At 43.9% G+C, this 24,788-nt stretch overlaps 1 protein-coding gene across 3 annotated transcripts in view; it reads right to left on the bottom strand.

Annotated features, from left to right (window-relative positions):
- Positions 1-24,788, bottom strand: part of LOC120954768 (probable nuclear hormone receptor HR3) — a 509,904-nt gene that overhangs the window by 97,578 nt on the left and 387,538 nt on the right. The window contains exon 1 of one of the 3 annotated variants that reach the window (XM_040374995.2): positions 18,144-18,725. The exons of 1 other annotated variant lie outside the window; for it this stretch is intronic. In XM_040374995.2, coding sequence (XP_040230929.2) covers positions 18,144-18,162 — 19 coding nt within the window. In that variant the 5' untranslated portion in view covers positions 18,163-18,725. Of the gene's footprint in view, positions 1-10,505; positions 12,197-18,143; positions 18,726-24,788 lie in introns of those variants that run through there. One more of the 3 variants, XM_040374996.2, reaches the window with a different exon arrangement.

The raw sequence follows: 24,788 nt of genomic DNA, 5'->3' as shown, positions 1-24,788 counted from the left end.
CGTACGCTCGCGCCATGTTGCATCCTTGTGCAGCCGACCGCGGTACCCGGTTCTCGCTTTCCGATTTCTGACGCGCAAAGATCACCGGCAAAGAGTTATCGATCGGGTGTGGATCGATGCATTTTCCCCCAGTACCACCACCACCACCACCGCCACCCTTCCCACCCCATTTCACGAGCTTCGATTGTTTCCTTCCATTAGCTAGCTTTATCGCCGGTACGAAATCACACTCTTGAGTGGGCCTGGCGAATGAGTTGGCCGTGAAGAACAATCCGCCTGCCCGTGGACGATTCCCCCAGAGCGGTGGGGCAGCATGGCACGGTACCTTCCTCCGCCCGCCCGCTCATTGAGCGTTTATTGATTTATGATTATTTACACAAACCAACGGTCTAATGCTCGTTCTATTGCGTTCTTGGCTACCCTCTTGGTTGATTTATGCAAAAGGCCAGCGAGGTTGTGCACCAGCCCCTACACCTTCTCGGTGTCCTTCTTGCGGTCACGAATCTGCAGTTCTGGCTTCGGGTGCGGGAGGCACCGATGGAGGCACTGTGGTTTTTCTTTCATTACGATGTAACTATTGTTTTGTTGCCTTTTTTGCTTCTTCTTCTTCTTCTTTAGGCTTGCCCTGCTGGCCAGCGGCAAACCATAGATGATGGATTGTCCATGCAATTAAAGTACAATAAAGAGAAACATTCTTCGGTGGGAATGTTTATCTCTGGCAGCGCGGCTAGACCCACAGGCGGAGGCGTTTGTCAAAGATGAGGTGTGTATTGCTGCTTGCTTTGTATTCACACTTTTACTGTTTGTCTATTGTATTTACATAGATTGTAATTTACACCGATGCAGCTTCGTGTTTCTATGACTGGAGAGCAATTTAATCTTAAATCACGATAACTTCAAATCTGATATTTTTCTGGAACACTGAGAGGAATTAATATGTTTATTGTTGCAAGATGTGTTCGTGATTGAAAATCAAGTTATATTTGAATTGTAAGTTAAACATCTAGACAAATCAATCTTCTTAAAAATACTTTGTGATTCTAGACATTTGAGTGTAGTGTTATTAAATTTATTTAAAGAAACAACAACATCACTCAAAATTAATGTAATTGATGTTATCTTTTATAATTTGCTTTGAACAAACTGCAACAGAATTAAAAAAATCGAAATGAATGTAAATTTATTTGGAAGTCAGAGCACAATGTATGGATCTGTATAATTGAATCTTCTTCCAACGACAAAAAAACGTCGTTTTTGCATCACATTTGCTCTGACATTCTTCCCATTAAAGCATCCAAACCACTTAAACTCGCCGAGCGATGAAGATGCCCAAAAGACAGGACAAGAAAGAAAGAAAAAAAGGCCCAAAAGCCCTCCTCACAGCCAGTCTGGAGCCGCGTCCATTCCGAACCGAACCATTCCTTCCCGAACCATTCGTTCTTGCACGTGTGCTGCCTCATGTTCTCTACCTTTAATGCTCCGGTGCGTTACTGTCCCTTCCCTTCCAACGCGCCGCCAAACCTTGCTGCACGTTCGATCGATCCTTTCCGCTTGGTCTAGCCGGTACATCGTAACATCTTGGGATAGATCTTGCCTGCGTTCCGGAGCGCTCCGGTCTAGGTTTCGGGTGATCTCATCTTTTCTCTGCTTCGGCCCGGCCCGAACCATGCGATACAGCGAGGGCAACGACCTCGTGACGTGTGCGATTCATCATCTCTTTTAGCTGCACCGGGTGCTTTCGGGCACCGCCACACCTCTCGGCGCTGCTTTTGGGATCCGAATCTTGTTGGCCTTTCGCGGAGAAATGCAGACAGCACCGATCGAACCGCATAGTGGTGATAAAGGGAAAGAAAGAGAAGATAAAAAAAACGGCAAAGGAAACCCCCCCGCTTGAAAAGATCAATTCAGATGCGATTATGAAATGCCGTTTCTTCGTTTTCTTTGGCGTTGCTTTGGCGTTGTTTCTTACTTGCCATCTTCACCTAATGCCACGGGAAGTGGTGAATCTTCCTATTCGAATGGATTGAAAGGTGTTGATGAGCCTGTTGCTATTTATGCTGTTGCTACACTCTCCCATCCAACTGACCACCGTTTGCAGGCGCATACAGTAAAGCGCAGTTTTTTTGCTGTTTTGTTGGCAATTTCTTTCCTCTGCCTCTCGTTCCCTCTTCCTCGTTTGGTCGGGAGCCAGCCAGACGTATGGTTACGAAAGTGTGCACCGAATATTTTCCATATTTTCTGTACTTCCTCGATGCGCTCAAACAGGTTGGCGCTTGGATGTGGGATGATATTGGGCTGATTTTTTGTTTTCTTTTGCTATTTTGGCCCACATTGCATCATGCAATCGTTGGTGGGCAGATGAACCCGAATGACCTTTTCTATGTTAGATAATGAAGAGTCCTGATGCGGTGGAAAGGGAGGAAGGATGCGGTGTAGTGTTTGATATTGGCAGTGATTATGCAGTTGTAGATTAAATTGGAAATAAATTAAGATCGGAAAAGCAGTCTCAAAAGGCTCAATAAATAATAAACAATAGTCTGAACAGCATTGGACACTTTTTGCAACAGTTTTATACAAGCACAGAATCACAATTGCTCCAATCCATAAGGGATTTTTAATGTAGCTAATTTATTCCGCCCGTAACATTTAAAAGTGTTGCACTTTGTCGGCATCGAACCTATTCAAAGCTTGAACTTTCAAACATGTTTCAAGTCGATCGCTTGACAAAAGTGCCTCACCAAATCGGTATTGTTGTAATTCATGTTTCACCTTGGGTTTAATGTCACGAATTTTCACGCTACGTTCGGCGAGAACAGGCATCATCGAAGGCGTGCAAAATCGCCCCAATAACGAACCTCTGGGAGGTTCGACTCTGTCCTCAGCAACCTAACGCTACACCATGCTGCGATCTTTAATTAAATTATTTACATAAATCAATAAACCATAAACCTCACGAGCAGCGACACTGTTCGTGTGCGATGCCCCAGCCTGCCGTATCGCCGATAAGGGCTGCATTGTGCAGCACGGCTACGGTAAGTGTGGCTTACATGCAGAAAAGCGTGTTGAACACGGCATGTTGTTACCAGTCCAGCCGGGGCTGCCAGTAAGCGAAATGTTTACAGCGACAGGCGGCAGTGTGTTCGGTCCGAGTCCGAGCAAGATCAATTCGGTCACCGCGTGTGTAAACGCATCCACGACGAAAGCATGAAATTTCACCGATTCCACCGATTAACCGTGCGCAGCGCAATAACACACCTCCGAGGCTGTGCCGCTGAGATTATGATTTATGCTCCATTAAGTGACATTCGGTGGCGTTTCGCGTTTCGCGGGCAGCGCCAGCCGCCATGTTTGGGCCTATCTTTAGGTCACGAGCGTGGAGCTTTACATCCGGGTCATGCGGCCAAAGCACGTGTCGGAATGTGACCCTTTCGGGGATGTTGGATGCAAATGGAAAGCTCACAATCGGCATCACATACGAGTGTTTCTTTTATTCGAATGGAAGAACCATATGGTTGGATTATGTTTCGGAATTGTGAAACATTGGTTTGAGATGAGTGTAGCATTGAGCACTTACCAATAATAATTTAACAAATGTGTGTTACATACCTGAAACGAGAAAAGAGAGAAAGATGTTATAACTGTTTGTGAAGTGTTTATACATAAGGCTTACTTTAATAAAATGTCTATCGTAACTATGTAGAGAGTGTTTTTCCCAATTTTGGAAAGTTTGGAAGAGGTAGATAAAACAGAACAGGTCTGATTTTTAATTGTTATTTCACATCCTTGTGTATTTTTTTCTAATTTATAACATCACTATTACACGAATTTAACAAAACAAAAATGAAATTAGGGTCGTATCATAACTATAAGACCTCAAAAACTAAGTTTTTTGTAATGATTAATGTATTTAAAAATCCTCCAAAAAAACGCACAACACATCTTATAACATGTATAAAGTTTATTTAAAAATCCTCCAAAACTACAAGTATCACATCTTAGGAGATATTTACAGAAATAAATCAAGGATTCACAAAATTGTTTTTAATATCTTTTTTAAAGCTTTATGAATTTTGTTAAGGATAATTATCAGCCTGTAATATAAACAAAAAATAAATTTATTTTTAAAATAACTTTTTGATTATTATTATTATTATTATTATTATTATTATTTTTTATTATTATTATTATTATTATTATTATAATTATTATTATTATTATTAATTTTTATTATTATTATTATTAATATTATTATTATATTTATTATTATTATTATTATTATTATTATTATTATTATTATTTTTATTATTATTATTATTATTATTATTACTATAATTATTATTATTAATATTATTATTATTAATGATAATTTTTTATTTTCAGAAAATAATTTTAATTTGCCATGTGGACCTTATCAATTAAGTAAATAACTGTTCAAAACAGATCTGATAAGATACAAGCGAAACAAAAATCTCAACTACGATGTTTAGCAGAGCTCAAATCTTTGCAATAGCAGAGCTCAAATGTGTCCGTACTCTTTTGATTGTAAAGTTTGGTTGTGTGTTCGCAAGGTAGTTTATGAGACAAAATAATGACTGTATCAGTTAAAATACTTTAAGATAAGTTTAATTATGGTAAAAATATACAAGTTAAATATAATTTTGTTATCATCATACAATTATTTTAAAATTTATTTCTTCCTTTAACGATCCTTTAAAGAGGAAAACAACTGTCCGTATAATTACGGTAGGCGGTGTATAAGAAATCTTATTTCAAGTTGCTTTTTATGCATGTTACAGGTACCAATAATGATTTTGCTGTATGTATTGTGAACTTATAAAATTCTCATAGTTGTTCTATAAAGAAAAAAAATAAGAAAAAAACTCTTCAATTTGAAGTATAAATCATCGCAAACATGATGTAAATAACATTACACTCTCTGAAGGAGTAGTTTTGTTACTATTGTCATGGGTAAATGTAAAAAGCGTAAAGGTATTTCGGGGTATCGACAAATCGATACTTTTATAATGCCAAATTGTTTCCACCCCATAGAAACGGGGGATGAAAAATAACCTGCCCCCATGTCGAGAATGGTAATAAACAGATGAGCATTGATGCACGTCCGAATGCAAACAACACCAGCCAACCAGAAGAAACATCAACAGCAACAATGGTAGTGAAGCAAAGCTTCAACAGACACATCGCGATGGACCCGCGCTGTACGAGAAGTTAAAATTCTTAACGACCAACATCAACCTTAAGCCAAGTGCGATCATGTAAGAACGAAGGGCGACGGGTAGTGGTAGGAAAGGTGAAAAGGAATTAAAGAAAAGTGCGTAGGGGGTCCATGGTGAAGGGTGGGGGGAAGGTGCACCGGTGGAAAAGCAAAAGAGATTTCGAACGGTACCGAGAAGCGAACGGCGCAACAACGCGCGTCGGCCCGGACGTAGGAGAAAATCAAGCTAACAGTATTATTTGTATCTGGAAAGATCCGTTATTCCGGCTGCCCCACCACCAGGACCAGGGTGGAGCGGGCAGGCTGGAAACAGGGGCGAGCCATGGGGAGTAGTTTGGGGCTGTTGTTTTGCTTCGATCATTTCTTCGCTTCATTCTTTGCGCGGCCGTTCGTTCATGTTCGCTCGCTCGGTGCTTTCCTCCCATTTTTGGGCTTCCTTCGGCAGTGACGCCAATGTTGTTGTCGCCGTTTGTCGTCGTCGTCGCCGTCGTCATCGGTGTCGGTTGGCCATGTTTCCCGTTTTATGTTTCACACACCGGCCTTGTGTGCGTGTGTGTGTCCCACCGTGCGATTGTCGTGCCCGAGCTTTTTAATCTATCGCAATCCACAGCGCTTTTTCTGTGCGCTTTATTCTTCTCTTTCATCGTTCGCTTTTTTTATGTTCTCATCTCTCTCTCCCTCACCGTCTGCTTAACTGCAGTGAATGCATTTTCAAATGCACTTCTGACGTTTTTTTTTTCTGCGCTTCGTTCTTCTTTCTAATCTAGCAGAGAGCATGCTGATTCTATGCATTGGAAGAAAAAAGCTCTGTGCAAAGGCATGCCGAACAACAACAAAAAATCTACATCCAATCATGTGCTCGACGTTTGTTTGCCGCACTTTGCATTTTCTTCCAATTTCACCGCACAGCACCCTCCCTGCTACGATTTAATGCTCGGTTCAGCTGTGATTAAAATATGTACTAGGCATGCAGCTTCCCAACTATCGTGCCCCAACCGACGCTCCGCTATGCAGGAAAAAATATACAAGCTGGCAAAAAAGCATATGAATTCCTTTCCTTATCGAGCCTCTCCATTTCCATCATCCCATTGCAGCACCGATTAGCTGTTGCAGTGTTGCTTCAAGAACATTCCTGCACTCGGTGCATGCAGTGGGTGTGTGAGGAGCGGGATGGGAGAGTTGTGGCAAGAAAATCGATTCCCGATGGTAAATACACGCACACACACACACACACAATCGGCCATGCATGTGGAGAGGGCTGCAGGCTTTGACAAAGTGGATTGGGAAAAACTCCCGTTCGCTTCGTTTGGTTCGTTTGTTTGTCGGTTGGATGAACATCTCTCCGTAGCGGATAGGGACACGCGATGCAGGGGGCGAGGCATCAATTGCGAAGTGCATCGATCGGTGGCTGGATCGAAGGGGGAGATTTTACAGGGTGCTAAGAAGCGGTGGGTTGCCATAGGCAACGGAAGGTCATTTAAAAGCTATTTGCAGCTTCTGCACACATTGCCATCGGTGCTTTCCTTTTAGAGGGTTAATGACTATGTTTTCGGTGGGAAATTAGCGTGCATGTCATGTATGTTTATGGTGAAAGATATGTTTCATGCAAGTCTTGCGTTATTGCGATTAAGATATGGTTTATGTTATGGTACAATGAACCAAAATCAGAACAACAAATTATTTTCTCATTTGAACAGGTTTTTTTCTTCCTAAAACCCCTGAATCATACACACATTTTCAAGACGCATTGTAAACACAAATTCCAAACTGGATCATGTGATTAACTCACTTTAGCTGCACACCTATGTGCACAACTATGTAGCGGACTCCAATCAAAACTCCGCTCTCCACATACTGGAGGATGTTTGCAAGGGTGATTAGAGTGTGGGTCCGTTTTGTACCGTTAGCCGGAGCAGGAATGTCTTTTGCATCGGACATACCTAACCACTTGCCCCAGTATGGTAATCGAAAGGAACGGGCATCTCCGACCACATATTTTCCGATGCAACGTGAGGTGGTGCTGCTGCTGATATGTTCTAACCCGGACACATCCTTATCCAACGTCCCATTAGCAGTGCACACCGCCACCGCCAAGAACCGCAATACAAATAATACAGTTAAGAATTCCGGTCCTTTAGGTGCACAAACCCCGGAAAGTATCCCTTCTTCCCGTTCCTGGCCAGGGTTTTCCGGTTTTGTTTTTGCTCCCCTCCCGCACGCGCTCTTTCCCGGTTTTGCCTTAGGGAGAAAGAAAAAACAAACGAAAGATAAAAAGAGAGAGAAAGAGAGCGGGAAAGAAGCGAGAATCAGGTTCCGCTTGTACGGTTACGCCTTGCGGAACTTGGCACGGTGCAGTGTTGCAGTGTTGCAAGATGCAATCTTGCAGGATGCTGTCTGCGATACAGCCGTTACATCCTGCTCTGCAGCTTAGCTCTCTAGAGATTGTTTTTGTGCAAGAGGCAGTCGCAGCGAGGCAAGTGAGTGGGAAAAAAAATTGGCAGATGCTGAGCTGGAAGATGATTTTTTAAAGCGAACTATGAAGAGTAAGTTTACAATTAATAAAACTCAATCGGATGAGCGCACGTGGCCTAGGAAGCCTAGACTTTTTGATTTTTAATAGTTGGCAGACATTTGTTGCGAATGAATAGACTGATGAACTAAAAATCAGGAATATGTATGCATAAGCTAAGTTTCGAGTAAAATACTAAAGTTTAATGAGATGCGTTTTGTAAAATCTTGGGTTTTATCATATATTTCATAGAAAAAATAATCCATTAAATGATTGAAATTGAAAAATAAACATACGATCAGGGATCTACATTGGAAATTGGACTGTTTTGGCATTGTAGCATTAGTCTTACAGAACCAAATCGATTCAATTTACGATTTGTTTCATTTTATTACCTTGCAAAGAATGATTGAGGGACTTAAACTGAACAAGAGTTCTATGAGCTTTGAACTACAAAAAAATCATCGAATTCTTTGTTTTGTTGCTCTTAAATACATTTCGACTTTTTCAACCGATTCAAAAATGTTGACAAAAATGAAAACCGGTCAATAGTTTTTGGAGAAGCCTGTTTTATGTGTTGTACCAAAGAGATTTAATGTTTATATGCAGTGTGTGCATATATGTGCTATGATTCTACCAAGTCTTCGAAAGTTGTTGAGCATGAAACCTGTTATCGTTAGTTATACCATATAAATAACTTTTCACTTACAAAAGAGCTAATGTTTAATGCACGCTGCACTCTTCCTTAAGGTTCTTAGTGACACCAGTTCACTAAAAATAGTGTAATCATGCAAGAACCCGACAAGCCGTTTCCATCTTAAAGAGCAAATCAAACAGGTTCGAAAAATCAGTACGCCAAACGTCATTACCATTAGCCGTTGTAGCCGTTCTTGAGCAATAGAAACGTGCATCTCTACGCAGCCTGGGTTGTAAATTATGCATCAGTTGTACTATTTATTTTCTACGATCTCTAATGAAGTGCTGACCACCGGGGCTACTCCACTCAACCCAACCCAACCTGCGTTTGCAGGACGTGTGAGACATGTTAAATCCGTGCGATCCCTTTCTCGAACGAGCAGATGGGTCCACAAAAAAAATCGGCCGGACCTATCAGGAAGGCACATCACGTGCGTGCCGTAACATTTCAAGCCGTACTGCCTGTAGAGATCCTACGTTCTTCTTTACACCGCTCCTCATAAAGGCTGCATACGAATAGCCTCCAAGCTCATAGATGACCGCGTGCCTGGACGATAGATGGATAGGCCTGGAGGGGGGGAGGGGTTGGTTACATTCGGGACCCGCCATTCGCAGAGTGTCGATTTGATGGCGAGTGATGGCTTTTCGGTGCGACATAAATTCTCATCCCAGTCACTATCAACGTCAAAGATCAATCCGATTTGTGCCGTCAGTCAGTGCTGGTGGCGTTGGTTCGGCTGAGTGTCGTCGCATGGCACAAAATGAATGTGTTTTCGTAGCCCCTGTTTAGCCGCAGCTCAAGATATAAGCTTTTGCGGCAGTATTTAAACAAGCACGCGAGTGCAAGGATCGATGGGATGAAGAATAATGTGAGTGAATGGTAAAGAAATGACGTTATTTACAGCGCAATTTAACATGGAACAAAGTCACAAACCCACACACATACACATAAACACGCTCAAGAGCCGGCAGTAGTTTTCGGCAGTATCTCCTTTCTCTTCTGAGTCTGAGCTGAAGCTGCGAAAAGAAAGGATGGAACCATATTCTGTTTGTGTGGCTTAAAGTGAAAGACTTACAACGAAACGATCGGTCGGTTGTAGGACATAAGTGGTGGCCAGTTTTTATTGCAATAACTACGACTCGCGCGTAGCGGGATAAGATTATGTTCACTTTGTTTTATAGCTCACAGTATTTCGATGAAAGTCGTACTTTTGGTTTTTTGGGTCGTATTTTCAACCGATGATGTACTTGGTTTCACGTCCCCGGCTCAAAGTTGTACACGTTGAAAGCCAGAAATATCATTTTATGGTGAGAAAAACGGCATGTTTCAGCAGACCGATTTCTGTGTTTGTTTGTTTATATATTATAGAGTATTTTAATGGTATGATGTTGAAAGGGAAATGAAAGGAACTAAACTACACGTTTTATGACTAACAATTTATAATCAAATATCGACAGAAACTAAAGATGTTTTTGACATCTGTACTTCAGATAAATTGCTGGAATATCTCCAAAAGTAAGGATTAATTGACAATGCGTAACTTCTTATCATATCTGAGCACGGAGACACCTTGTCTCACATGTTTACTGTCGTTGTGACGTGCTGTGATGTTGTGCTGATGTTATGACATTCTCTTATATCCGCTTTTTAAGTTTCGGCCAATAGTATTATTGAAAAACTATAAATTGTATTGAAATGTATGACGTTAGCTTAATTTGCTGGTCGTGCAGGACACTGTGTATTCTGAACATCTTACGAGTATTCTTTCACAATTATGCAAACGTTTGGAAGCCTCTACCAGTTTGTTGAATTCTTGGAATGGCAAATTCAGCTTTGACTTAGCATAAATTGGCTAGACGCACAAAATACGATGAAATTTCTTGGCTAGATCATTTCAGACAGGATTTCAAAATGTATTCCAGGATATCTTTAACAAGATAATTCAATACCTTAGTCACCATTTTAAATTCAACAAAACAATACGCAAAAACATCAACTTCAAACTTAATTCCAAACCACCTTTGACTCCAACACAATTCATATTTATCCATTTCGCCCGCCCTTACCTGTCATGACGCTGGAGGATGTAATATCTCTTGCGCTGCGTACTCCCGCCGCTCCTGCCGGTGCTTGCTGCTGCTGCTGGTGATGTTGTGTGCGTACTGCCAGCTGCGGACAGGGCACTTCCGCCTCGGTCAGGATCAGTACGGGCGTGCTCGGATCCAGCACTATCGATGACGGCACGGTACGCACGGCCGGGCCGCCCTCCGGCACGGCCTGCAACGATGACGTGCCGGCGCCACCGTCCACCGTCGTCACGGCGCGCAACGTCGTGAGCAGTATCGCCGACGATGACGTTGACAGCTCGCCGCCACCCGAAGACGCCACTTTGCCTGCCGGTTGTTTTGGGGTGGGCGGTGTCCTAATTGCTGTGTTTCGTCTGCTTTCTGCGGTGAGCGCTTGCCCACCCAGAACCACCCAGGGATAGGGGTTTGTCGGGTTGTTTGCTGGGTGTGTGTGTGCGTTAGATTTTGTTATAATATGACGAATAATGTATAACGTATCACGCTTGTCGCACACTGTTTAGCACCATTCGAATTATTTGCCTATTCATATTTTTACTAAATATTCTAGTCGTTCTTCTCTCCTGTCACTTAATATTCTTTCCTATCGGTAAGCTACATCTAGTTACACGACTAACGAATCTAACGCAAGGTAACACATGGTAACTGTTTTATCCGGCTACTTATCGTATATGTTTCTGGTAACTATCGATCCTATTATCTGCTAGATATACTTGCAAAGTACAATCAAAGGGTAACATCAAGTAAATGCTTACAAACGAGGGATAGTAAATATTTGTACTAGAGAAAAATTGTTCTATCTATCTTACCCTCTAAACGAAGAGTCGTTTGCTTACATGGCTAGTTCCCTTCCGGAACGTTACTAGCACAACTAGAAGTATAACTTTACCAATGCTCCTGTCGTTTGCTTATTTTTTACTATTCAATAATACCTTTTACACTTCACCTACATTGAACACAATCTGTTTCCTAATGTGACTGTCGATTGCCTTTCTCTACGCGGAGCACTTGGAAAGGAGATATATTTTACCGTACAGAAAGAAAAAACACCTTGACAAGGGTTCATCTGCGAAAAAAAAGTAAGCGCAGGTAACAGAACGAGAAATCGGGAGAATCCTTTTCCTCTTTCACCGCAGCTCTGGGGGATTGGGATGGTAATGCTGGGCCTAACGCTATCGATCGTTGTTGGAGCACCTTTTTTTAAAGCTATTCCTGCCCATAAACGTAGGACAGGGACACAATCTTCTTTCCTTTGCTGTGTGTATAGCAAACTAGCAAACCCTTTGACGGTTCTGGGTTGAAAATTTCCCTATTCACGACGCCCGGAAACACACACACTACGGTTTGGTAACTTTTCGATTGCAAACTCACAACAGATTCGCCATTTCTCACTAGCACCGCTCAGTTGTTGTGTTGTTACAAAAAAACCGATCAATGGCTTTGCATTTTTCACTTCACTTTTACACCTTTCAGTAAGCGCTGCACCCACAACGCTATTTCATGTTCAATCCTTTGCAGTAAGCTTTCCAATCCGCGCCGGGAAGAGTTTTCCTTCACAGTGGACAGTCTGCACCTGGCTGCAGATGCACTTGCAGCACTTGCAGGAGAGCGAGAGTTCTGCAAGACACACTTACACACACAGCCTGTCCACGGCCTCAGAGAGCTTCACACTGTGTGTGCTCCGAGGGGTTTGTGGCGTTTTTTCCTTCTATCGGTTACTTTGCGCTCTGCTGCACTCGAGATTGTGCCCCGTACTTTCACGGAAAACCGTTGCCCTTCTGTCGCTTTCGCCAAGGGTCCTTTAGCAATGCCTAGAATGAGTTTTTCCTCCTCCTTTAAGCCTTCTGGGCCCCGCAGTGTGTGCGGTGGTGAATTGAAAGATTTAATTTTCCACACTCGCTTTCCCACCAACAGGCGGCGACGGCAGTGGCGGCTTCAAGTGCAGGTGGTATGCGGCATTTTCACCGCTTTTCCCTCGCGCTGGCCACCGCAGGGACAGGAAAAACTGTGAAACGGCGTTTGTGCGTGTCTGTGTATTGGTCCTGCGCGGTGTGGTGTGCGTGTGATGCGCCGCGAGGACGCGTGGGCTCGTCCGGCTCGTGTATGACGGAGTTGTGCTTCGCTTTTCCTTCCTCGTCCTTTCCGCCCTCCGCTCAAACCGGCACCAGCGCTGCACTGGGGGCAGGAAAAATCGATCCCAACACAAACACAGCTGTTTGGTTCGTCGTCGTCGTCGTCGTCATTGTCGGCCGCGTGTGCGTACTGCTACTGCTCCCTTCGGCTACCCCGTCCTTTTCCGGAGACAACAATACACTCACACATACACTTTTTAGTCACCGTCACCGTTTTCACCGGGAGCACGGGATGTCTTGCAATGAATTATGTTTCTTTTTTAAAATTTTTCCATCGAATTTATTTCTTTATTTTATTGCGTTTCCAGTTTTTTTCCTCCCGACAAACGACCGACCAAGCCGGAAACGAGCACTATTTACTTCCGGCAGCACAAATCCTCCCGCTAGCACACCCACACCGTCAGTCCGTCACGTCACCGATCGATTTTATCCTTTTGTTTTTGCTCTCTAGAGGGAGTTTTCCGCCCCATTCCCTTGCTCCAGTACACCAATACGCGTACAACGATGACGGCACAGCATGTACGTACAGGCGCGGTGGCTTTTCCAAGATGGCGAGCTACGCTGAATGTGCGAAGAAGAGAGGACAACTAAGAGACAGGAAGAGCTAGCGCACGTGTACGCAAGAGAGTGTGAGAGAGAGAGGGAGAGAGAGAGCGTTTGTGTGAAGGAATGGGTTGTGTTGTTTATCGCTTTGTTTTTATCAGCGGCTACTCCAGCGTTTCGTAGCGAATGCAACGGTGTAGACACACACACAGACGCACACACAGATGCACACACGAATTATGCTGCGAGCGAATGCAAACTGCTGGAATTTATCCACGGCACAAACCAACTGCTCAACTGCGTGCTCGAATCGGGCAGTTTCTTCGCGACGCACACGCTCGATTGCTTTCCTTAACTGCGCCAAGGGAAAACCCTTTTTTGCGGGGAGCACTACTTCACGCAACCGTGGCACAAACACATTAGTGCTATTCTTTTTGTAGTTATATTAACACACACACATACACATAAATTGAGTCCACAATAACACCGAACGACGTGAAAAACTATTCATCCATCCAAATATGAAGCAGAGATTGCCGACGCAAAAACTTGGGCTACTGGGCGGCTGCACCTTTCGGCTGCACTACAAACTAACGCTGCCCAGTGGGAAGTGAGTCCACCTACTGCTGCACCAAAAATCACAAAACTGACCGAAAAATTCAGACTTTTCAAAGTTAGCACGAGTTTGAACGGGCGCGTCCCCCGTTCAGCATCCTCGCCGTATAGCTCGATACGTTAATTGCTGTCTTGCGCTTTGCTAAGTGGTGTGTGATACCGCGACGGGCGGGAGGATGTATTGCTTTGTCGAATGAAAATTATGGATTGCTGTGTACCGAAACTGCGCCGTTTGCACCCTCACTGCGATACTGTCGCTGCACATTCGGTGCAGCAGTGCTGGTAGGAGGCTGCCTTTGGATGCGTTTTCGCATGCTCCCGGTCCGGAGATGAGAGAGTGCGCTCCATTAGCGCGTACTCACGAGACACCGGACGGCATCCGGCCGCATGCTCAAACTCGTGTTGCCATTTTCCTTCCGGGTGGTGCGGTTTTTTTCTTTTCTTGTAGCGACTGGGACTTGCTTTGTCAGGATGCTTCACTCCGCTGATATTTTAACCGAGCAACGAGTGATGCAATTTTAACACTCACAATCAGTGTTTAATACTGGAGTTTTCCTGTACAATCCTCTCGGTATGCTGCTGCGAATGTGTCGAGCGGTATTGTTTGTATACTTTTTCACACTGCTCTTTGCGTTTCTCTTAATGTCAAAGAGAGTCGAGCAGGTTGGTGACGACGGGTAATGGATGAGGGCGAAGGAGTGTGAGAGTAATTGTTAAGCCAATGTTTGTGTACAAACATCAATGTCAGGGCTGTTTCGTGATGGTGGTTGGTATTTTGTTCAATGAAAATTTCAAACCAAAATTTCCCATCACAAAGAAATTCATCAACATGTCATTTTTTGTATGTGTTGTATCTTTTTGTAGAAATTGATAATTCTTCATTTTCTTCTTCACAATCTTTTTTTTTTGATAATTCTTCAAACAATCATACTTTTTTTATTCTCTGTTGGATTTTTAAGCCAAATCATGCATGCATTGTAAAACTCAACCCTGTCCTTTGCTAAAAACGTCAAAGAAGTCCTTTGGCGTGAATGGAAAACAGCGCATGCGTTTAAAATAACTTGTTTTTTAGTCTATTTCGATGTCAAATTCAAACGATCCAAAAAATCGTCGTTAAAAGCTATAATGACATTGTTGGAGCGTTTGTTGGAGAAATTTTTATACAATTTTTAATTAATGACAGTACTTTTAAAGTTAATTAAACATTGCATTTGTAAGCCATTTTTGAAAGTTAGGAACTTAATATTGTACAGTTAGGTACAATAATTAAGTTACATAATCTAAAACATGTTTAGAATGATTTTTTTTTGTTTTTAAAAATTCTACATAAGAACTGAAATAATTGTGATAATTGAATGTATTGATTGTCAAAAATGTTTAAAGAAAAATCGTTAAGAATTCATTTCGTCTACAAAAATTGAAAAAGAAAAAAAATCCCTCACAATGTCACTGCATTGTACGTTCAATAAACTATCGTCCATCATGCCACTAACGATGAGCAAACATTGCACGGTTTGGTGAAAAGGCTTCCATTCAAAAGACACACGCGTCTCTAAAACACTTCAACACATTCTTCATACGCTCATTCATCAATTCATCGGTTCACTGAACCTGCTGTTAACATAGCTTGGAGTGTGTCACATCACCGAAATACTATCGTTTCCCCTAAAAAGATGACAAATTACCTTCAGCGCAAAGCCAAACCCCCTAAACAAAGCGAGATAGAAAAATGAAGAAATAGCAATGAATTGTCAAGAAATTCACTTCGGAAGACGCTTCAAATCGTCCACCGATGGAGAAGGATGGGCCGGAAAATGGTTCGACAACTACCTCCCGAAATTGGCAATAATGGAGGATTCAGCGTTCTTAGCGCGCCTTTAGAGCGAGCGAGAGGAAGCGAAAAAAAAAGTTACAAAAATCATGCAACCAAAAGAACGCGGCCCGCACACACTCGCGTGGCCCCATGATGTCAGCGAGGCAAAAACCGCAGCCTAACCAGCACCAGGCCAAACCTAGGGCTAGCGAAAAGTTCATTGGCTTTTTGCTCCAGAACCGCACCAGCGGGGCCAATGATCGGAGACGCGGCTTCACACGCACCGTACGCACCGTTTTGGAGTGGTGATTTCTGTTGCCTGCGGAACGGGCGAGAGGCGGATTGGGGTGGCCCCGGTGCTCCCCCCTGCCCGGTGTGCGTGTGGTGCGCTTCTAGCCGCTGTATCGCTAGTGTTGCCAGCCGATTGAGCCGAAGCATCAAACGAGCATCGGCTGGGAGCGACGGGCAACATTAGAACTACAAAATGCGAAACCGGTGTGGTCGCGACGCGAGAATCCGACGCGGGAAGCGGTCTATTCGCGAGCGCGGAAAAAAAGTGCGTAGATGGATTGCTAATGGACGAAGAAGCGAACGCACAAAGGAGAATATCAAATCGCTCGCGAAGGCACCGGAGCCGGAGTACCGGAGCTATGAGCGAGAAGAGCGAAGCGGAGATACCTCCGAAAAACGCGATACGCACAATGTTGCCAGTTCCCGAAAGTGCGTGCGCCTTGATCAGGGCGCGAAGGTGCGTACGATCGATTGAACTAGGAGAGCGAAAAAGAGAGGCGATAGGTAATAGGCGTAGACAAAGGAACGCAAAAGCTACGCACCGATGATGCCTCCAGCGTGGATCTGTTCGCCTGGTTCGCGCCCATGCCCGAAAAAGTGCGTGAGGGCTCATGATAATGAAGATGAGCCGCTCTTGCTCTACTCATTTTTGGCGTTTCGCGTTTGGACGGGACCGGGCCGTTTGGTGATCGCGGAATAGAGAGCTACGCACTTTTGCACTCGTTGCCTCTCGCGGCGGGTTTTGAGCGTTGAAAAAATATTCGCGAACAAAGATCGATGCCCTTTGCTGGCCGGTGTTCGGTTACGGAAGATACTAGCCAGGCCCGGTTGATAGCAATAGCGCTGGAGATATTTCTTTCTCTCTCTTCTGTTTGGCGCGTTTGATCATGGCGGACCTAAGGTGATGAAAGGGATCATTTTTCACGATCTAATGGGTTTCGATTGCTATCGAGGAGTATTATCTTAACGATTTTGACTAGAACTACGGGCTCGAGAATATTCTGGGAGAAATTTGAGACACTTTCAAAAAGGTACAGATGATTTTCGGTCGTTTTGACAGTTTATTTAAGTAGAAAAAATCGTTTAGTCTTTTCCAACATTCTGGAACGAGTTTTAGCATTTCAAAATGTCTATTAAGATAAAAAAAAGGTAACTGTCTTTAAAACAATGGTACTGGAAACAGGACCTTAGAAAAAGGGGATACAAGTTGACGCAGGTGGTCTCTATCCATAAGATGTTGATGAAGAAAATTAAAAAATAAGGCTCACATTCAAATGGATTGCTCATTGAATATAACTTTTTTTATAAATACTTTCAACGCACAAACAGTTGTAGTACTATAATTTAAGATAAAGATTTAAGATTAATTTGTGAATTTGTGAATGAATTTGTCGATGTAAAAACATCATTCTAAAATTGTGATTTTTATTTGTATTCTCTTTATACGAATTACCATAAAGCCTCACATCATTTGACCAGCATCAATTTTTGCTCGAAAAAACCCAAACCCACGAAAGCATGAGAAGAAAACGCGACAATTAGAACGCTACACCTTTGCGTTTGAAACGGACAAAAGCGAGCAGTTACACAAATATAACGGAATGGCTTTGGGCTCAATACATTTCCCCGAAAGGTCCGTTATGACGCATTTCACTTTCTTTGTCGGGAAAGTGGAAACTTTGTACGAAAGTGAACCGTCTTCGTAAGTGAATCGAAATATTATTTAAAACTACAATCTGTAAATTGTAAACGTGATTTGAAAGCAATTTATCTTTTTGACATGTATTAGTGGTTCAAATTTTTCAAATTATAAAAATTACTTTTTTTAAAATTTACTATCTTACATTTGGACAACAACATTATTTTAAAAATATGTATCCGAAGAGTCTAATTTTTTATATTGAGTATAACTTAACTATAAAGGCAGTTAATAATTAAATTACTTGTTCTTGTGAAGATTTACAATGCAGCACACCAAAAACATGCTGAAATGCTAGCTAATTAAGACAGTTTTCCTTTAAAGCATACTTTTCTATTAACACCTCCACGTTGTCCTGTTATATAGTTTGCTATAATATTTCATAAATATTACATTTAATAAAATGAAAAATCATCTTGTATGTCACAATAAGTCGAATGATGCAATACCAATTTTTACTGTCAATAAAAATCCTAAAATTGATTGTAACTTTTGACTAACTATTGAAATCCAAACGCTTCACTTACCTCTGATAGTGCTGGGCATTTTAGTGTATCCTGACTGCTCCGGTGCGTTAAAGACTCTGGCTCCAAAACCGAGGCTGCAAATCAACCGTTGATTTCAAACGGTTTCACTGTTTTCAGACTCCTTCAAATACGCGAAACAGTAACCACCCGTTTGCTTCACTTTCTCAAACACGCACAATCATTAGAACCGCACAAGCGTGTACTCTTATTATAAATTTCCCGTTGCTCAAATTCCTCAATTTCTTTCACTATGGAGCGGGGCTTTTGTTTTCGTTTTCCCTCACTTACGCACTTTTTCGCACCAGGATCGATTTAGAAATTTACGGCGCCTCCGAAGAAGCGTACGTTTCCTTTTGTCGACGCTGCAAAACCGACACAGTGGCTCCTAGAATGCTGGCTAGCTGCTAGTGTTGGTTGTAATTACACTTTTTGTAACGGATTTTTATGACCACCCGCATCATTTTCATCTCCTTCGCATGCGTACGAGGAGGGAAATGTGTTTGCTATCACACACCACATTAATGCGCACAGGTAAGGATCGTTTCAAGCACTCCGTTGTATACGTGTTACTTTGTATTAATCATATATTATTTTTTTTAATCTAACTTCTTCCTTAAGAACACAAACAAAAACACAAGCACAGGAAAAAAACCTTTCACGATTTGCTGATCGCCAAATGGCAAGGTCAGTTGAGGGTCGTCAAAATTGCAACTGAACAAGTAATAGTAATTGTGAGTAATTCAATACAGCTACACTTCAACATGTGGAATCAAACTATCAACACTGGAACTGGAAATGATGTAAAATCACTTTAAATAAGGGATATTATTCAAATTTTTGACAAACAAATAGATTTGAAATTTTATCCAAAAACTAGATCGTCACACACAAACACACACAAGTACACCCACAAAATCCACGAAATCGTCACGGGAGCGCACACGATCAAAACAAAAGCTCGCGATCGAGCTGATCCTGATGCTCGGAAGATCGATCGACTGTCGTCCCCCGCGCAGAACCAACGCCGAAATCCGTGGTTGGCCTCGCTGGTATTACGCGGTCCACCAAATACACCAGCAGAGACAGCAACGCCAGCCCAGGTAGGTATGTGACCTCGACAATGAGCGCTCCGATGATTACTGAAAAGGTGGCACCAAAACGCGGAAAAGAGAGTCCACCGCAACGGGCAGGCCAAGCCAGGCCGGGCGCGGGATGATGAGAAGGTTCTGATCGGGCGAGATAAAGCAAGAAGGAGGAACGAACAAAAAAAAAAAACCAAGCACGAAAAGGTGACCAACCGGTTGGGGGTGAAATGTTCTTCGCAACGACCGCAAAGCGGGAGAACGGCCCCGAACGACAACAAACGGTCAACCGAGGAGGAGAAGTAGAAGAAGAGGGCAGCGAAATATAAAAACAACTCTGCGAAGGGGAACTCGTCACACACACCGTCCGACCGCTGGGTGGATGTACATAAAAAGCGCGAGGTTCATTGCTTTGGGGTCTTTCCTACACGGGTTCCACGGTTGCTTTCAAGCCGGGCGCGGGCGACTGCTCGCACACCCAAGGTAGGAGAGAACGAAATCCCATTCGTGGTTTTGCAGGAGGAAAAAAAGGGGGGAGGAAAAACACACAAGAATCCTGAATCGAAGTGTCTCCCGTCCCCGGCGGAAAGCTCGCGCAGGAGCTCACAGCCAAACACCGAGTGACCAGCGAGCAGCGATCTTCGGAAGCTCTCTTGCATCATCGTCATCCCCTTTAGCGTCTTCGAGGCGTGAGTTACCCACCCTCTTGATTTTTTTTTGCCCGGCGTGGAACAGTGGGGTGAGTATGAGGGAGAAGGGAAGGATCGGAAAAGGCCGTAGCAAAATAAAAATACGCACACAAAGGCACGGCGAACGAGCGGCCGGTGACTCCGGCCGTGTGCGTGACGTCCCGGGCGAGCTTGAACCCGAGCCGCAGAGTTCATTCCTCCAGATTCGGGCCGCGAGTGGGTCGCTGGCCGGTTTTCGAATGTGGGGTTGGGTTTGGGAGGGTAAACAACGGGGCGGTGGTTGCAAAGCGTGTGTGATGGTCGTTGGCCGGTGGATGAAGTGTTCTTGCTTGTTCGGGACACGCAAAGGAAGTGGAGGGGAGGGGTATGAAAAAAGACTCCGTCGAAGAAACCGGTCGTAAACTCGGTTCTGTTCTTGCAAGAAAGAAAGAGAGTGAAAGAGAGAGAATGAAAAATAGCGTTGAGTGGAAGCGAGAGAGAAATCAGAATCTTTTAACCGAGCTGCGGTTAATTGCGAACAGAGCCGAAAGAACGTACGAGAAGTTAAAAGCGCTTTGCGCTTGCAGAATGTTTTGTCTGCGAAGCCGGAGTCGCCGGACGACCAGCAGAAGGGAAAATGTGAGGGGGGGGGGGGAAACATGGGAAGCAAAGACAGTGCAAAACGTTGAGTACGGGGACGGGAGAAAAAGCCCAAAGAGAAAACATTAAATTCACACACTTCTGCTTATCCCGCGCAGGCTGCGGACGACACGAGTGAATTGGAATGAGGAAATGATTTCGTTGCTGAAGGTTGTTTAGCGCGACGAGTGCGACGGGTGTGTCTGTGTGCGTTCTAGAGAGTGTTAAAAGAACTTAAAGCTTCCTTCCAATTGCTAGGTACCATTTGCACATTCCTTTCCGCTGGCTAATCGGTTGCCATCTCGTCATCGTGATTATCATCCTCAGCCCGCAAGATTTCCTGCAGGAGCGTTAGAGATGTCGCTGTATGTAGCAGTTCACTTCCACAAACTCTGCATACAAATGCGAGTCTATTTTTGGCTGGCACGGAAAGCTCAGCATTTAATCGATTAGCAGCACACTCGCCACGAGCCGCCGAAAAAAGGCAAATATTTATCACTGGCTTAACGGTTTCGGAGGTTGTTGTCACCAACAGGCACCATAACCGATTGAGATTGATCGACAGAAACAGCAGGGGGAGAACGGAACAGAAAAGCACTGTAGAATAAAAGAAGAAAAAACACACGACAAACCTGAGATGATGGTCCCAACCATTGTGGCCGAAGAAAGGGAGCAAAGATGAAAAGCAAGAGAAAAAAGAACAGCAACAACAGCGGACGGCAATGACGGGTGAGGAAGCATCATCACCATCATCTGATCGGTGATGTTGAGGTAGAGAATGAAAGCGATCTTGGCTCGATCTCGCGCGCAAGGTTATTGAACTGTACGATACTCGCCACACTTGCTGCATCCGTATGTGCCCGGTTTCCCGGGGCTGGGGAAGGAAAACATGCACCGCGGTGCATCGGGTGGTGCAAAGTAACTGTTATCCAAGTAGCAAACAGAAAGTAAACAGCCTGTTCCGACGGTGCATTCTTTCAGTTTTGCGGGTTTAAGCTTTTATTGAGGATGTTTCTTTCTTTTTCTCTCTCAAAATCGATGTCATTGGATCCGCAGTAAATATGATGGGTTTATTGGCGCTTCATAAATTTGGGATTTTAAGCTGCAGCTGCACTTTCACAATACCCTAAAAAGGAGAAAATGCAAAGTAAAACCCCTTCAGGATGGCTTAAGAGACCGATTAAAGACATTCACTTCGCCCTAAAAAGTCAAATTTCCTAACAAAATGACTTTAACAAAAGTGTCTTTTAAAGTTGTATAAACATGTCCATGCACGTTTTACCCCAAAAAAGCACCAGCTACTGGTTAAGCGCGCTTCCGAGGCTGTGTCATGCTCACGAAACGAAACAAAAAAAAACAGAATTCGCGCGTAAAGCTCCCGAGTTGAAATGAAAGCAAACAAATCTCGCGCGTACTTACACACGCACACAAAGGCAGCGAAAAATGAAGCCAAAGATCATCGAACGATACTCGGTGGGCAGGAGCGCGAAAGGAGAAAAGCGGCATGGAAGCGATGGAAAAATGTTCTACTGCCAGAACGAACCCAACGGCAAGATGGAAGCGACTGAATGCTACGGGAGATGGTAATGGCGATGAAGATGGCAAGAACTTGAAAAACGAGTATCGAACAAAGCAGGAGCGAAGCGGGCGGCAGAAGGCAGCCGCAAAGGGAAACGAAGATGCGAAAGGTGTACGTGACGATCGGGTTACACACGCTTGGGCTCGGTGCGCGGAGAGCACCCGAAGAGCGCGATGAACGGGAATGGAGGAAAATAACTTGAATTTACCGCTATAACGTGATCCAGTCCCGTGCCGCTGTGTCGATCGACCCACCGGGTTCAACGAACGGCCGCGGCCCAACGCCACAAACCACTCACCAAGAACGCGCGCGCCTCGGTTGGGATTTGTTTACGTAAAGCTCGATCACCTCACCAGCGAACGGGGGCTACCGGACGGTTGAGCGTGCGAGAGCGCTGAGCGAGAGCGGAACGGGCGTGGAACTCTCGCCGCCCGTAGATCTCACGCATCCCGCAAGCGTGGATGGATCATGGCTGACGATCACAGCACGATCGGGCGAGCGAGCGAGCGAGCGAGTGAGAGAAAGGGAGTGAGAAAGAGCAAGAATTTCGCAACGATGCCTTCATTCGCCAGCGCGATGGTGTAATGGCTACCGGTTAGGGGGCCACCCTCTCGACACTTGTCACAATGGCGCGCGCGCGCGCGTACCATCGGCATGCGGCTATCGGAATGTGAGTGCTGCTCCACCATACACACACACTCATCCCCCGCACGACGATGGCGTCTGGTGGATGGAGCTTTATTCGGCGAACAGGTGAATTTTCCCTGCGAACGCGCGCGCACCACTCACGCCACGCTTTGTCCGGGCTGCGTCACTCACGTGGTTTCGGACCGTTGCAACCGTAGCCGGGAGGGTGGACGGCAAAGGGCGCATCGCTCTACATTTACGGACGCCAAAGCGTAAACGAAAGCGAGAGTGAAAAGTCGGAGAAAATTATAGTTTTTCTTCGGCTTCGGCACTGGGGGTCGTGCGCGGTGGACCCTGCAGCCGTTTCTTGCGGCGTATCCTTTGCTGCCGGGTGTCAGGACCGACAAACCCCGGTGCCCGGTGCTCGTTCGGCTGTGTGCGGCTAATGGTGGATTGCGTGCCGTGCTATGCTAATTGCAGGATGATGTCCCCAATGTGGCCCGGGGCGGTGTGTGGATAAAACCAGTGAGTTCAGCCACGAAATGAAGAGATTTTCGGCTGACCAATCGAGTTGCTTTACCGCGTACCGGCTAGAAGATGGTTAGAAACCAACCGGTACCTCAATTTTGAGTCCTTTTTTATGTTCTTCTTTTTCGCTCGTTTCCCTTCCTTTTGCGCCTTGCAGCACCTTCCCATGCGGGGTTTGTGCATGCTTTGAGACCCGTGCACGTGCCTTATGAGCCAAAAAGGAAGCGGGTTTGAATGGGCCGCCGGGTGGAAGAATGTTGTTTCGGCGAACGAGGGGTCAAAAAGCGAAAGTAAAGCGAACTGCCACCGGGCAAAGCGAGTGAAAAAAAAATGCGACAACAGTTGAATGAACGCAAAAGTAGGTCTTTGGCCGCAACATTGGGGTGAAACAATTTTGGTGAACTTTCTGTTTCGGGGCAGTATTGATTACCGACCCTCCCCCTTCGTGGACCGGTTAGTTGGTGTAAGGATATCGCACTCAGATTTTTTTCTGTGTCGGCTTGAAGGATGTAATAGAAAGAAGGCGGCGTGTTGTAGGAGGTTGTGTCGACAGGTGAGGTTTTGCGGTATGTTGAGAGTGCCTTAACGGCGCATAATTAATGCTGCTGGTTTGTGCTGTGTACCTTACGCTGATTGACCCGTTGACAGCAAACTGGGGTTTGTTTTATCTGATGCATGGTCGCGGCTGGAGGAGGAATAAAACATTTTATTGTTAGCTGTAGATCTGGGTCAGATTCAGTGACGCTGGTGTGTGTGTTATTGATACGATGAAGTCAATCCAGAATAACACGACATTGCGAGATGTATCACATTGCCGGTGATATGTTTGGATAAATCATTTTTTTAAATGTACTCATTTATTGTGGTATTTATTTCTTTATTTATTACATCGTTTTCAGTTACAGATACAGATTACAGACAGAAGAAGAGATCATTTTAATTTAAACACTAACTGATTTACCAGAAATCACTTTTACAAAAGAATATCAATATTAAAAGTAAAATCTATTACAAATTTTTACTCAATATACTGCAAAATGTACATGAGCATCCCGAAGATTATATACCTGGCACTTTCCATAAATTCTAAAATTTATTCAAAACAATGTAAATTAAGGTTTCAATTAAATAAATAACTATCCAAACTTACTCTACACATACTTTTGTGTTATTTACTTATTTCATCTGTTTCTTTTTGCATATTGTAAAGCATGAGTTAAATGGGTATTGACGTAAGAACAGTGAGAACAAACATTTCAATTTTGAAGCCCAAAGCTTTGTTTTTCATTTTCAATATGCTTTAAAATTCTAATTATTTTTTGGCTTATCGAATTGCTACAGCTAAATACAAGATGTTTAAAATATTAATTGAAAACAGCTTTGTTTTTCATTTTCAATATGCTTTAAAATTCTAATTAATTGTTGGCGTATCGAATTGCCCAACAGCTCGAAACAGCTAACGAATCGAAACAGCTTTGTTTTTTTCATTTTCAATATGCTTTAAAATTCCAATTATTTTTTG

Source organism: Anopheles coluzzii, chromosome 3 (genome assembly GCF_943734685.1).
Source record: "Anopheles coluzzii chromosome 3, AcolN3, whole genome shotgun sequence".
NCBI lineage: Eukaryota > Metazoa > Arthropoda > Insecta > Diptera > Culicidae > Anopheles > Anopheles coluzzii.
This window is presented reverse-complemented; position numbering and strand designations above follow the sequence as displayed.